General features: G+C 51.2%; 1 protein-coding gene across 8 annotated transcripts in view; it reads right to left on the reverse strand.

Moving 5' to 3' along the window:
• GRIK4 (glutamate ionotropic receptor kainate type subunit 4) overlaps nucleotides 1-13,123 on the reverse strand; it is a 411,821-nt gene that overhangs the window by 101,242 nt on the left and 297,456 nt on the right. For all 8 annotated transcript variants that reach the window (XM_070490069.1, XM_044752710.2, XM_044752707.2 and 5 more), the window contains 2 exons: nucleotides 3,405-3,557; nucleotides 2,405-2,509 (listed from right to left, as the gene is read on the reverse strand). In XM_070490069.1, coding sequence (XP_070346170.1) covers nucleotides 2,405-2,509; nucleotides 3,405-3,557 — 258 coding nt within the window. The remainder of the gene's footprint in view (nucleotides 1-2,404; nucleotides 2,510-3,404; nucleotides 3,558-13,123) is intronic.

A 13,123-nucleotide genomic window follows, 5' to 3' on the forward strand; every position in this document is an offset into this window, starting at 1 on the left:
GCCACCAGCCAACCCTGCCACTGCAGGTGTCGCTTGATGGAAGGGGTGCTGGAGGCGGGCTCTTTCTGGGGAGCACTCAGGAAGCAGGGCTGACGTCCACAGGGAGCCGTTCAAAGCTGAGACGGGGCTTTCATGGCGTGGGTCTGGACTCAGTGTGAGCGTTACGCTCTCTCAGCTACCACTTCTCCCCATCATTCTTTCTACACACTCCGCTCCCTCACTCTGTCTTGTCTTCTTATAGCACTTATCAGTACTGACATTATATTATATATGTATTTGCCTATTATCTCTCCCCTACTAGAACACAGGCCCCACAAAAGCAGACACTGTGCCCATTTTTAAAAACGTGTGCCTGGAAGAAAGCCTGGCATACAGTGGGCCCTGAACAGATATTGATTGAAAAAATGAACGAATGTTCATTTCACATCCCCAAAGCATACTGGGGCTCAGGGAAAGTCTGCCTGGTAGTTTCCCTATAGGCCAGAGGCTTTAGTGGTTCAGGGAATTATGCATCCAAGGGCACAATTTGAGTTTAACCCTAAATGGCACTTATTTTTTTCTCTGTCAGTCCTCCTTGCTAGACTGAGCTCGCTCTCAGGGCAGGGCCAGGCCTTTCTCAGCCTTGTTTCTTCCACGCCGAGCAAGGCGCCTGACACACAGTATGGGCTCAATTAACGATTTGTTAGATAAATGAAATGACTGTTTTGTGATACTCTCTCCCATAGTTTCTGGCTGCCTACCTACCCCTGGCCCCACTGGGGAAGTTATCAGAAATGGCGGCCGTTATTATGGCTCAAAGATCACAGAGCTCTGGCCCAGCTTGAGGAGTAGTTTCCAGAGCCGGCACCGGGACTCAGGGCTCCTCTCTCTCCATCTGGGACTCTTCCCTTTTACATTGTTGTCTTTCAAGAAGGGGGACCTGGCCCGGCATCATCACTGTCCTCTGAGAAGGAATTCACTGGACCTCATGAGAAAGGCTGAGTCAGAGCCTCTCAGACACAGGGACAGAGCAGCAGGAGGCAGATGTGGCAGGGCCTCCACGGCCTAGCACAGGGTTTCAGCAGAATCACCTCGGGTGCTTGATGCCACAGCACTTCCTGGGCTCTCTCCTAGGTCTCCCCAGTCAGACTCTGGTGGGGTAGAGTCTAAAATTCTGCATTTTGAACAAATTATCAAGGTGATTTTGATGCATGATTTGTCTTCATAGTTAAGAACTGGGCTTCAGAGTCGGAGGTTTTTGGGTTCAAAACCTGTTGCCGTTACTAATTGTTCAAGGCCAACTCAGTCAATTTCCTGAGCTTTAGTTTCCCCACTTGTAAAATGAGGATTAATAAAAAGTACCTACTTTGTAGGGTTAAATGAGAAGATACATATGACACACTTAAATGGTATACGGCCCGTGGTAAGAGCTTAATAAATGAAAGCTGCGATGATGATGATGATGATGATGATGATGCTGATGAAGAAAAAGAAGAATCAGAAGATGGTGAAGATGAAGATAAAGATGATGATTCTCAACAATCTCCTGGAGAGGTGATTCTGCAGCCCCTTCAGTGGTACATTCCCTTGTGGGGCCACTGATAGTCAGGAAGCTCTTCAATATGTCTGCTTCCTGCTGTCATGGGGCATCATTTCCTATTTCGCAGGCTTTTCTGAGGGTGGAGAAGGGCTGGACTAAGAATAGAAAGTTGATTAGTAGGGTGATGGGGAGGGTGGGAGACCTTCATAGAGGCAGTTGGAGTAGCTGTCAGAATCCCTATTTCCTCTGATGTAAGAGAATCTGAGAAAAGGAGAATAGGAAGGTTAATGAAGGAGACGGAGAAGAGGAGTAGGGAGGGGAAAGGAGCTACAAAGGGCAAAGCACCTGAGCCGGCGGTGGAGGACAGGCGGCCGACAGAGGGGAGGGGTGTGATGGGCATGGGGGTGGGGCTTGAGTTGGTCAGACAAGAGCCAACAGGAGAGAACTGGCTGTCCATTCCAATGCTGAAGGGACTCCTCAGCCCACCTGGGATCCCATCTGTGCCTTACCAGTGGGCTCCCCGGAGTCTAATGCTGGTTCCAGGGTTAGGGTGAAATTCAGGGAGTGGAATAATCCAAAATAGTGAACAAGGTGTAGGAATTCCTTCCCTATGTGACACCCCCTTGCCTCCCCTCTCCCCCATAAAGCATGATTGCCTCCCTCTTGATTTTTGCGGGGCTGCAGCCCTGACCCACACTGGCTGATCCTGGTGGCAGAAGGGGGGATGACCAGCGCATGCCAGGAGTCTTGCACAGGATGCAGCCTGTTGTTCTTGGGGATAACTGAGAGCAGGAGGTTGTCCTGAGTGCCAAGGAGAAATGGGCTGGGGACAGAGAATGGAACTAAGAGGAGGGATCTGCCACCATGGCAGCATAGCTAGCTTACCTGCCGAAAACCATTCCTCGTGAACTGTAAGATTTTCAAGGCATAGTTGGACCTCTGGCCTTTGCTGTTGAATTCAATGTGGCCGGTGAGACCTTCCAATTCTACCTGTCCAAGAGAGAGTGAGTTACAGCACCAAATAGGCCCCATGTTCCACTTGGCCCCAAGAAAGCATTCCACACATGAGCTATTTAAGGATGCCCAAGAGAGGGGGAGCCATCAAGATCCATTCTCCTGCCCGCCTCTCAGCCACAGGATCTTGTGACTACAAATGTGATGTCTCTGGAACCAATTCAGACTTGGCCGGCGCTGGAGTAGGAGAAGGATGCCCCACACCCAATGACCTCACAGCTGCTGCCTAAGCCAACACAATGCTAGGGTGCTGGCCTGAGCTCAGATTCCCATGGGCCCCTCCTCCAGGCCCTTGGCTGTTAACAGTATTCACCCTCTCTGGGCAGTTGCTCACCCACCCCCAGCCTGCAAGAAGTCAGGAGGACCTGACTCTAAATGCAAATTCCAAGCCACTCTGCACCAGGCTTCTCTGACAGGAGAGGTCTTCTTTGTGGACTTGAGATCCATGTCTGTCCCACCAGAGGAGACACAGCGAGAGAACATTGGGGAAACCCAGCACCAAGCTAGAAGTGCTGAGCCTGCAACTCCCTGCGAGTTCCCAGTCTATGGCAGCATCATCCATCCTCGTTTGTGCAGAGCTTTGCTGGGACTACCTCTAAGCTGAGGGGTCAGGTTCCAAGCCTGGAATCCAGGACCCCTTAATAGTCTCAAGGCTCAAGAGCCATTGCCTTGTAAACAAACTCCCCATGGATTCTCGGTGGTTTTAGAGATCAGGGAACAAAGGTGACCCAGGGGCCACTGAATGGGGTTGCCAGAGATTGCTTTTCAGCTGAGGCTGTGATATGCTAAAGAAGCCCAGAGGTGAGGGGCCTTGAACAGTGTCCCACCGGCAGGCTGGGCGTGCTCCTGCGGGGCCCCAGCCGCCCCTCACCATGCGCAGGTAGTTCATGAGGCTGGTGCCGTGCTGCCAGATCTGGGCTGAGCCGCAGGACAGGGGCTTCACGCCGATCTCCTGGCTCCGGTTCAGTTCCTGCACCGCGGTCACCACAGCATAGACGGCATCAAACAGCAGGGCCGAGGAGAGCTGGGAGAGGGCACAAAGCGGAGAGAGGAGGCACAGAGGGAGGAAGGGATGGGCGGAAAGGAAGGGAAGGGAAAGGAGGAAGAACAGAGACAAGGAGGAAAAGAGGACATCAAAACAAGGAAGATAAGGGCGTGTCTTTGGCCCGCCTCCTGTCTGTGGTTCAGCTCCACTTCCCCTAACCAGGTGCTTGCACACAGCAGACAATGGTGGCAATGGCTTCTCAGGGACTGGGCATCAAGCTACCCCTCTGGGCACCATAAGATTTCAAGAGTATCTTTCTCTCTTTGCTCCATGGAAGTAGCAACTTCCATGCTCTCAGGAAGGGGACAGCGTACCTATCTCAGGAAAAGGAAGGAAGGCAGCCAGTACCTTCAGCTTTGCCCATTCTACAAGGCTCAGTTGAAGGTCACTTCCACCTGGGAGACCTCCATGATATTGTTTCTTCCTAGACGGACCCACTACTACAGTCTACTTTGTACTATTCAATTTGATGAGTATGTATGGAGCACACGGTCAATTCAAAGCCCAAAGATGGTGAGACCCTATTCTTGTGACAGATTATACTGGAATGGGGGAGGGGTATGGGGAGACAGGACAGAAATAAAGGTAACATGAACTGAGTGAGATGGACCCCCAAAAGTCTGTGGGGGTCCAAAGAGGAAGATATCTTATCTGGTTGGGTGGTTGAGAAAATGTTTTGTGGAAGATGCAGCGTTGGAACTGACCCCTGAAGGATTTTGGTTGATCCTTGCTGCATCTGGGAGTGGGGCGCAGCAGGGGAAGGGGAGGAAGGCATTCCAGAGGTGGAACTGCGGGAGCGAAGACAGAGGTGGGAGGTATGGAGCACACCTGCAGAAGGGGATGGGAGGGGAACAAGCAATAAAGCGGAAGGGAGGCAGGGGCCATGCTGTGGAGGCCTTCAAGCCAGGGCAAGAGTTCGATGCAGCTGTCTGTCCATATTGTCATCTCCCTAGTAAAGTGCAGGCTCTGGGGCTTGAACACTCAGGACCTTCACCTCTGTATCCTGCAGAGCATCTAGTACCAGGACTGGCATGTGGTAGGCCCCCAAGACACATTTCTTGAATTGAATTAAATTTGGGGTGAAATCTGTCCAAAGGCTCAGCCCGAACACCACCTCAAGTTAACTGGATGTTTGCAGCCTTTGGAAAGGGGAAGGCTGAGGTGTTTGGGCGGCGATGGGAGGAGAGCAGAAAAACAGAAGACGCCTGTCCTTGGGAAGTGTGCCGTCTACGGAGGTGACATCACTCTGCTGTGTTAATGTACTTAAGGCCCCTGACAAGAGAAACCTACTGAGTACAAATGACTATAGGATCAACACTGTGCAGGGGCCCTGAGGGAAGGCCCAGGAGAGCAGGCAGAGGCCCTGAGGGAGGAGTGATGTCGGGCGCTGAAGTCCACACCCACCCTAAGACGAAGCAACGCCCTTCACTGTATTGGGACGCTCCACGACGGGCAATTCAATACTGTCTCTTCAAAGCCCCTTCTTTCAACAGAAGAAACCAGTGAGAGCACTCTCCATGTGACTTCTTCCAACCTTCCTCCTACCGGCTGAACCCTGGAACACAGGCCTCTCCAAGGTTGGAGGCAGGGAGGCCATCTTGTGACCTCCTGGGTTTTTTCAAGCTCTGAAGATGGAGTGTACGCAGCTTGAGACAGCGAGGTGGAGGAGAAACTAACATAAAGGAACACTAAACCCGGAGTCTAGATCCCAGGCCTCACTTATGTGCTGAGTGACCGCACGCCGCACCGAGGGAGCACCAGTCCCCTGTAAACGAGGGTCAGTGTCCCCACCTCAGTAAAAGTGCTCTGTACGCTGCGAGTGTCAGGGTCACCATGCCTGAGGGCGGAGCCCGTGTACCCCCAGGTGCGCAGGTGTCAGCAGGTGCTCAGGAAGCAGGTGTTGGCTGGACTAAGGCTCTGGGGAGTAATAAGACTGGGAAAGAGTGACTTATTTCCTTCACAGTTTTACTACCTGTTGGGCAAGGAGGCCCTAACAGGTACAGGGTAAGCTGACTGCTAAAAGGCAATTACCGGGGAAACAGCCAAATAAAGTTCTCCGCCCCAATCTAAGTTCACTTGCATTGGAAACCTGCCTGGCCAGTGTCTTCCTTCTTTCTCCCTCTCACCCTCTCTCCCCTCTCTTGCCCCTTTTCTTCCTTCCAACTGCTTCTTTTCTTTCTTCCCAGCCCCTACAATCTGGCAGGTACTGTAGACTTCAACACCACCCATTCTCCACTGAGACGTCCCACCAGACAGGAACCATTGTATCCCCTCTGCCTCCTTTGGGTCTTCGGCCCTCCCAGCTCCACACCCCTCCTTTCTGTCACCTGGTCCCAAAGCCACCTGTGACCTGAAGACTAAGCAGATAAGGGCACCTAAGTGCTATAATCGGGATCAGCAGAAACATCTGGAGTCCTGCTGAGCCGTGCTGACCAGCACACTCTGCCAAGCCCCTCCATCCATCATCTCCCGCTCTCTCTTCCCCATCCCACTGCCCTTCTCCTTTACAGCTCAGCTCCTTCTTCATTTGATTCGAGGCTCACCTGTGTGGCACTTGATGCTTCTCGGCAAGCCTACAACTGTCCTTGTCCTTTGCACATAATTCATTTCCCCTGGAACACATGTGGCTCCTTTATTAATGGACCTCTCACATTTCCTTGACAAAAGGACATATGGAAATTACGAATGCTACAGACTCTCCCTTTCCAGCTTAGACAAACATCTACCTGAGGGGGAGTTAGTTACCCCATTGACATTGGCTTCTAGATCCTTCCGTTTGGCTATTTAAATGATACTGTAAACTAATTTCTGCCTCATCTTCTCTCTTGCCTCCCAGTTAGTTAGTCTCTCCATTCTGAGATTCTCAAAATCACAGAGTGTTAGAACTGGAAGGGATCCTAGAGATCAACTAGTCCAACTCTCTCATTTTACAAATGAAGAAACTGAGGCTCAGAGAGTTCTCCTCTTGCCCCAAGTCACCAAGCAAGACAGTGGCAGGGCCAGCACTGGAACCCCAGCACCCCTTTCCCCACGCTGGTTTCTGCCCCTGTCTGCGGCATTGTCTCTCCACTTCACTTCCTGACAAGGCTCCTCTCAAGAAGCCCGGGTGTGTCGCCGCTCTACCAGATTTATTCCTGTGCCTAGCCTCCTGGGACAACATGGGGCAATCTTTCTAGACGTGGTTACCTTCTTATCAGCAGACAGCAGCATGAGACTCTCAGGCCAGAGCTGGGGGCAGGGAAGGGTGGTGGGCAGGCTTCTCTGCTACCCTGGGTCTGGGTATTACCCAGTTTGCCTTCTGGTCTGACCAGTTGTTTGTCCTCACATTAGCCCCTCACTTGAGAGCCATTTGGAACTTTTGCTGGAAGAGGACTATAAGGGCAGGACAGAGAGGGCAGTGGAAGGTACCATCAGTTGCCTACCTAGCACCATTATCCCCTTCTTCCTCCCTAACAGAATCCCCATTTCATTCAGGTGTCCTCCTCTCCCCCAAGCAGCTCTGTGCTTCACGGGTGGCTGATCCAGCCCCAGCTCCCAGGTGACCCTGAGTGGTCCAGAGTCATCCCATCCCCATAGCCAACATGTGATTCAGGACTGGGCAAGTGGCTCACTTCTGACCAATGAGACATGAACTGAGGCCTGGAGTGACGGGTTGCTTCTCAGAAGAGCTTCTTGTCTCTGAGAGAGGCAGTTCTTGCTCCTCCTCTGGACACTCCTGTGTCAGGACACAATGCCTGGACCTGTGGCAGCCATCCAGGCTCCAGCCTAAAGATGAAGTTGACCCCAAGGGTGACAGAGCAGAGATGCAGGGAACCTGGGTTTCCAATGACATCACTCCGGAATCTGCCCTACCTCTCGACTTACTGTGACATGAGATAACACATCTCCTTTTTTGTATAAGGCAGTTTAATTCAGGATTTCCATCACTGGAAGCTGAGTGCATGCTAACTGGTCCTGAGGTCCTGGGGACCCCCTTCCTCTCAGGGGCATTGTTGCCCCAGCCCCCCACAGAGGCCTGGGCCTCATCCCCTCTCTAAAGGCCCCTTCTGCTCACAAGGCTGCACACTGGTCCCCGAGAGACCCCAATCACTGCAGACTCGCAGACACAGCTCACCACGCCATTTCTCACATCCTCCCACCAGCCCCCAAGCTCTTTCCTGCCACATGGTTGTCGCTATTCCCACTCCATCTGGAATGTGGTTTTCTTGGCTGATGCTCTCTTATTAGCAGATAATCCGGATGCCGGGAGATCAGTGTGTGCCTGTTTGCAGTGTTCTTTGGCATCCTGAACTCTGGGGCCTTCAAGATTCTTCGAGTGCTTCTAGTAATTACAACTCCAGCAAGGGATGCTCAGGGCAGGGAGTACATGGAAGGACCATCTTCAGGGTTCCTGTCTCCTCTCCATCTGTCTGTTGCCTTCAGAGAGGTCACATGAGTCCCCAGGAAGCTCTTGGCTTCACGGGTCCTCTCTGCGGTTCAGCCTGGGCTGATCTGAGCTGGAACCTCCTAAGCTCTGAACATCTTCTCCCACTTCAGTCTCCTCAGGGTCCCCCAAACATAACCCGACCACCCCTGTTTCACAGTCTCCTGGTGATGTGCCCAGGCCTCTCACCTGGATCCTCCAACTGCTTCTCTGAGACCTTGCCTCCCATCCCTGGCTCCTCCAGCCTATATCCCCCAAGTCGCCAATCTCCTCCCCTCACCCAATTTCACCTCCGATGCTGTGAGGGCCTGTAATCTCTGCCTCATCAACTCTTCCATCTCACTCCAGAGCTCCATCCTGAGCATCTTTTTGCTCTTCTAACTGCTTTCTCCCTCTGCTATTATTTACTAATTTAACTCTGGAAAGCATCTGGGACAGCAGTTGGGGAAAGCAGTTTTGGTACCAAAACAGCACTCAGGCCCGCTTCTGGGCCCACAGTCCCCGCCATCTCCACTCCTTCCCGCCTTCCAAGCGTCTCCCTTCCCTTTCATGATCCCCCTCTGTCTTTCTGTGGCTTCTGTTCCCATCTGTGTGTGCGTGCCTCTTGGACTTGTCTCTGCTTCTCTGTCCCTGTCTCTTCCGAATATTAAATTCCCCAAACAGCTCAATCCTCATTTAAAATCCTCTCCTCTTTCTTGGCACCAAAATTTTGCTTGGCAAGGAACTCTCGATTCTCTTGTTTTTATATTTTCATTTGGTTCTTCATTGTTTTTTTTCTTTTGAGCTGTTTGTAAATTGTTTAGGGGAATGAAAGACTCTGTATAAATTAAGATGAATCAGTCTGACTCAGGGAGTTGTGCTGAGTTTCTTCTCCTTCCTCTGAGATAAAAATAAGAACATCTTCTAAACGCACACCTGTAACCCTCATGTCCCCTGACACTCTCCCGATCACTGGGTTCCCAGGGTCCTCTGGGATGCCCATTTGTCTCTGAATCTCTGTAGCTTAAACTCTGCCCTCAGTATAATACCAGGACAGGAACCATTAAAATCTCATGGAAGAGTTCTTACAATCTGGGTTTTATTCAATGAAATAAACACTTAATTACAAACATCTGTTTTAGCCTAAATTCTAATTACTTAATCTAGCCATCTGTAATTTTAATGATTTCCCATGATTTTCGTTCCTTGCAGCATGATTAATGGGAATGGCATGTGAAACTGGTGGGTATGTGTCTCCATTCACGATGCTCCTTCCTCTGCTTGCAGGGTCTCTGGCAAGAAGCACATCTGTGGCTTGCTGTCAGCCACCTGGTGGGTACAGCCTGGGTGGGCGGCACTGAGCTTCCTTTTACGAGTACCCCTCGGTTCAGCCGCTCCCTCTCTGCACCCTTAGAATTGGACCCTCCTTCCAGCAAGCCCCCCTGGAATACTGCTGGCCCGAATACTGCCAGAAGGTGAGGAAGAGGGGGAGACTCACACATAAGTCAGGAGGAAAAGAAAAAGGATAGAAGAAATTTCGAGAGTAAAGAAGGAACGAGTGTGGGAGAGAAAGAGAAAGATAAAGAATGGAGGCCGTGGAAGGAGGGGAAGGTGGAAAGAGAAGAGTGATGTAAGGAGATGAGAGACTAGAACTGAGATGGAGAGAGGAGGGGAGAGGAGGCAGGGAGAGAGAGGGAAGGCGAGCAGGTCCCCCCTGAGCTGGCTGCAGCCTTTCTGGAGAGCTGGACGGGGAGACAAACCCAGGCTGCGCTTTTCTTCAGCTCCCGAGCAAATGAAAGAGCTGGGCTGTTTGTGCTGGGAATTTCAGCCCCCAAAGAGACAGGAAGAGGCACCACTTTTCAAAAGGTAGTTTCTAAAGTGAGAAGCCTTGAGGAAGAATTTGTTCCATTTGAAGCTGCGAGCTTGCTTTTTGCATTCGAGGTGAGGAGTTTCCATAACACCTTCCCTTCCCCCTCGGAGCCACAGAGACTGTGAATGGAAGATTCTCCAGCACCGGAAGGCAGATTTAGGCTCCGGTCCAGGCTGTGTTGGAGTACCAGCCTCTGGAGACCCTCAGCACGCCACCTAGCTCTTCTGGGCCTCAGTTTCCTCATTTGTCAAAAAGGGGTGTGTGACCACTCTGATTTGTCATTAGGATGCCATGAGGAGGAGACAGAGGTCAAGGTGGGATAATTTCTTGAGATGTGCTACAGTATTCCTCAGCTCTGTGCCGAGGTGAGAGGAAAGGGAGTGAGTGCCGTGGCCTCCTAAGCTAGAAGGAACATGCGTCCCCATCTCACTGGCAGGAAAACCAAGGGGCTCAACTAAGAGAGAGCTGACTGAAGCAGAACCAGAATCTGTGACTCAGGACAGGTTGTCCCATCCCCGTGACCAGTTCTAAGTCTTGCACACTCTCCTGATGTAGCCTCAGCGGGCGTGGCACAGCCTTTTACTCTTGTCTCCACCCCCAGCACAGAAGGAGCCTTTAGGAACACTCCTGCTCCCGGATGCCCCTCAAACATTCTTGGGGAGAGTAAGATGCTGAAGCCTTGGGAGGTCTGAGACTGGATGGATAGGGAAGGAGAAGAAGGAGGTCAGGGTTTTGTATCATTTAAACTGCCTGGGCTGCTTCCACGTGACAGAGCACCCTCTCCAGGTCAAGGAGCAATCCAGCGTCTGGCCCTGCTCCGCCCTGGATGCCTTCACACTCTGCTCAGCGTCCCACACACAGTGCATGAGCAGCAGCGAGGTATCTGCCTCCCCCTCCTCTAGAAAGCCTTCCCTGACCTCTCCAGGCAGAACTGAGGGGCTTCCCTGGGCTTCCACAGCGGCAGCAGACCTCTCCGGACCACTTTCCTGGAGGTGGAGGCCGGTCTGGTTCGCACACTGTGGACCCTGGAGGACAGCAACTTGGGCTCTTCTCTGCAATGCATTGCACAATGGGCCCCAAGCCTTCACCCCGCTCTGTACTCAGGCCCTTTGCCATGTGACTTTGCATTTTTCACCTCTAAAAGGGTAGAGTACGTTTCCTCATTCCCTGACTTTGAGTTTGTGTGGGTGGCTATCTTTGGCCAACAAAATGAGGTGGAAGTCACAGTGTGCCCATTCTGGGAGCCTAGACTAAGAGATCTGGTGTGTTTCCACTTGTGTTGCTGCCCTTCTGCAACCACCATGACTATGCCAGGCTAGCCTGCTGGGCCAGGGGAAGGATGAGGGGTACGTGGAGCAGAGCTGCCCCAGCCTAGATCAGCTGACCCCCACTCATCAAGTGAACTCAGCTGGGCAGCTCTGCTGATCCAGCTGAGCCAGCTTAGATGAGGTGGTCCCTAGCTGACCTCAGATGCATGAGGTACATAAATGCTTATTGTTGCATGCTAGTGAGATTTGGGGGTTGGTTGTTACACAGCATTTCTGTTGTTAAAGCTACCTGATAGATTTACTAATGCCTATCCCAGGGTCTGGCACATGGAAGGTTAAATAAACTCATTTAATGCATAACTGTGCCTTGAAGATAGAATCATATCCCATTTTATCTTCACAGCCAACTTCTAAGATGGCCAAGCATAACTAGCCCAAAATTATAGATAAAGAATCTGAAGCTCAGAAGGGTTACATAGCCACGTCAGATCACACAGCAAGAAAATGGCAAGGCCAGCATTTGAATCCAGGCCCTGTGCCTCGAAGGCCAGCACTCTTTTCAGCACACATGAGAGTGCCCAGAGCCGGCCCCACAGCCATGTGAGAGGCACTGCCTGGCCTTTGTGTTGAGTCCTTACAGGCCATCCCACCAGGTACCAAGGGACCTCATCTGCCTGCTCGTGGTCACTGTGACCAGAGAGAAATTAGAAATGTGGCACATGGACCTTTTACTTCACCAGGTCAGACACTAAATGTGGAATGGTTTGGGTTGGAGCAGAGGTGGAAGGTTTTGTTTCCTTTCCTAATATTGTGCCATGAGCCTTTCAAGTCCGTCAGCACCTCACTAGGATACTGGAGTGATGATGGCAAGAACCGCAGACAAGACCAGGGGACAGGGCTTGTATTCCTGCCGGGAGGAATGGGCCTGGTCCTACCCCTGACACTGCACTTGAGGACATCTTCACCATCCCTTTAGTCATCTCATAGGGGTGAGGACCCCTTTCCTTCAGCTGTTTCACCCCCACCAAATCCTTCCTATGGATTCATACCTCTTTCAGGTCTAAAATACCTTGTTGACACTTTCCAGGACCTTCCATGAAATCCAGTCCTCAAGCTCCCTTCTCCTATCCCGTTCCCCTGATCGAAGCCCCCTGAGCTTTGCCTGAGCTCTGACCCCTTAGCTACTTCTTCCTTCCTGAGCTTTCCACTAGGTGATACAATCACAAAGGCACAGGGTTTGGTGGAAGGTCACTTTGTCCATGCCCCTGCCGCTGGATCACCACCTTGGCCAACTAGTAATTAGATGCCCATGTGTGCCAATGCCCAGAAACGTCCTTGCCTCTTGACAAGCCTTATCAAAGAGGTATCCCTCCTATTTTAAAAGCCCACCAGAGAATGTCCCATTCCAAGAGGGTACCCAATTCCATTGTTAACTCGTAGGCCTAATTCTTTTCCATTTCTTTCTATTTCTAACTCATTATTCCATCTGCCTCATTCATTCATTCACTCATTGATTTGACAGATACCCACTGACTACTTTAATTTTGCCAGGCCAATTTATAGTACAGTGTGGTGAGGGAATGATGTTCTAGAGAGAGGCAAAATGGCACAGTGGTTAAAGCTATGAACTGTAAAGCCATATGGCCTGGGTTCTGATCCTAGTTCCTCTGCTTACTAGCTGTGTGACCTTGAGCTGTTTACTTAACCTTTCTGGGCCTCAGTTCCGTCATCTGTAAAGTGGAGCTACGGATACTAGTTACCTTAGAAAATTGTTGTGAGCATCACATGAGCTGCCTTATGGGGCTCTGAGAGCTTAAATGTAACGTGGCTAGGAGAGGCCCTAGAAAGCCAGGCAATCCCCATCTCCTAAGAACCTGCTTTTTAACAGATGGAAACAAGCAGATGTACTTGGCCTGCCCTACAGAGTAAGGACATCAAATCCAACGGAGAACACCAGGGAAATCTTTGCTTCCATCACACACATAAGGAGGAAGAACATAAGTGA

Source organism: Equus asinus, chromosome 20, assembly GCF_041296235.1.
Source record: "Equus asinus isolate D_3611 breed Donkey chromosome 20, EquAss-T2T_v2, whole genome shotgun sequence".
Taxonomy (NCBI): Eukaryota; Metazoa; Chordata; class Mammalia; order Perissodactyla; family Equidae; genus Equus; species Equus asinus.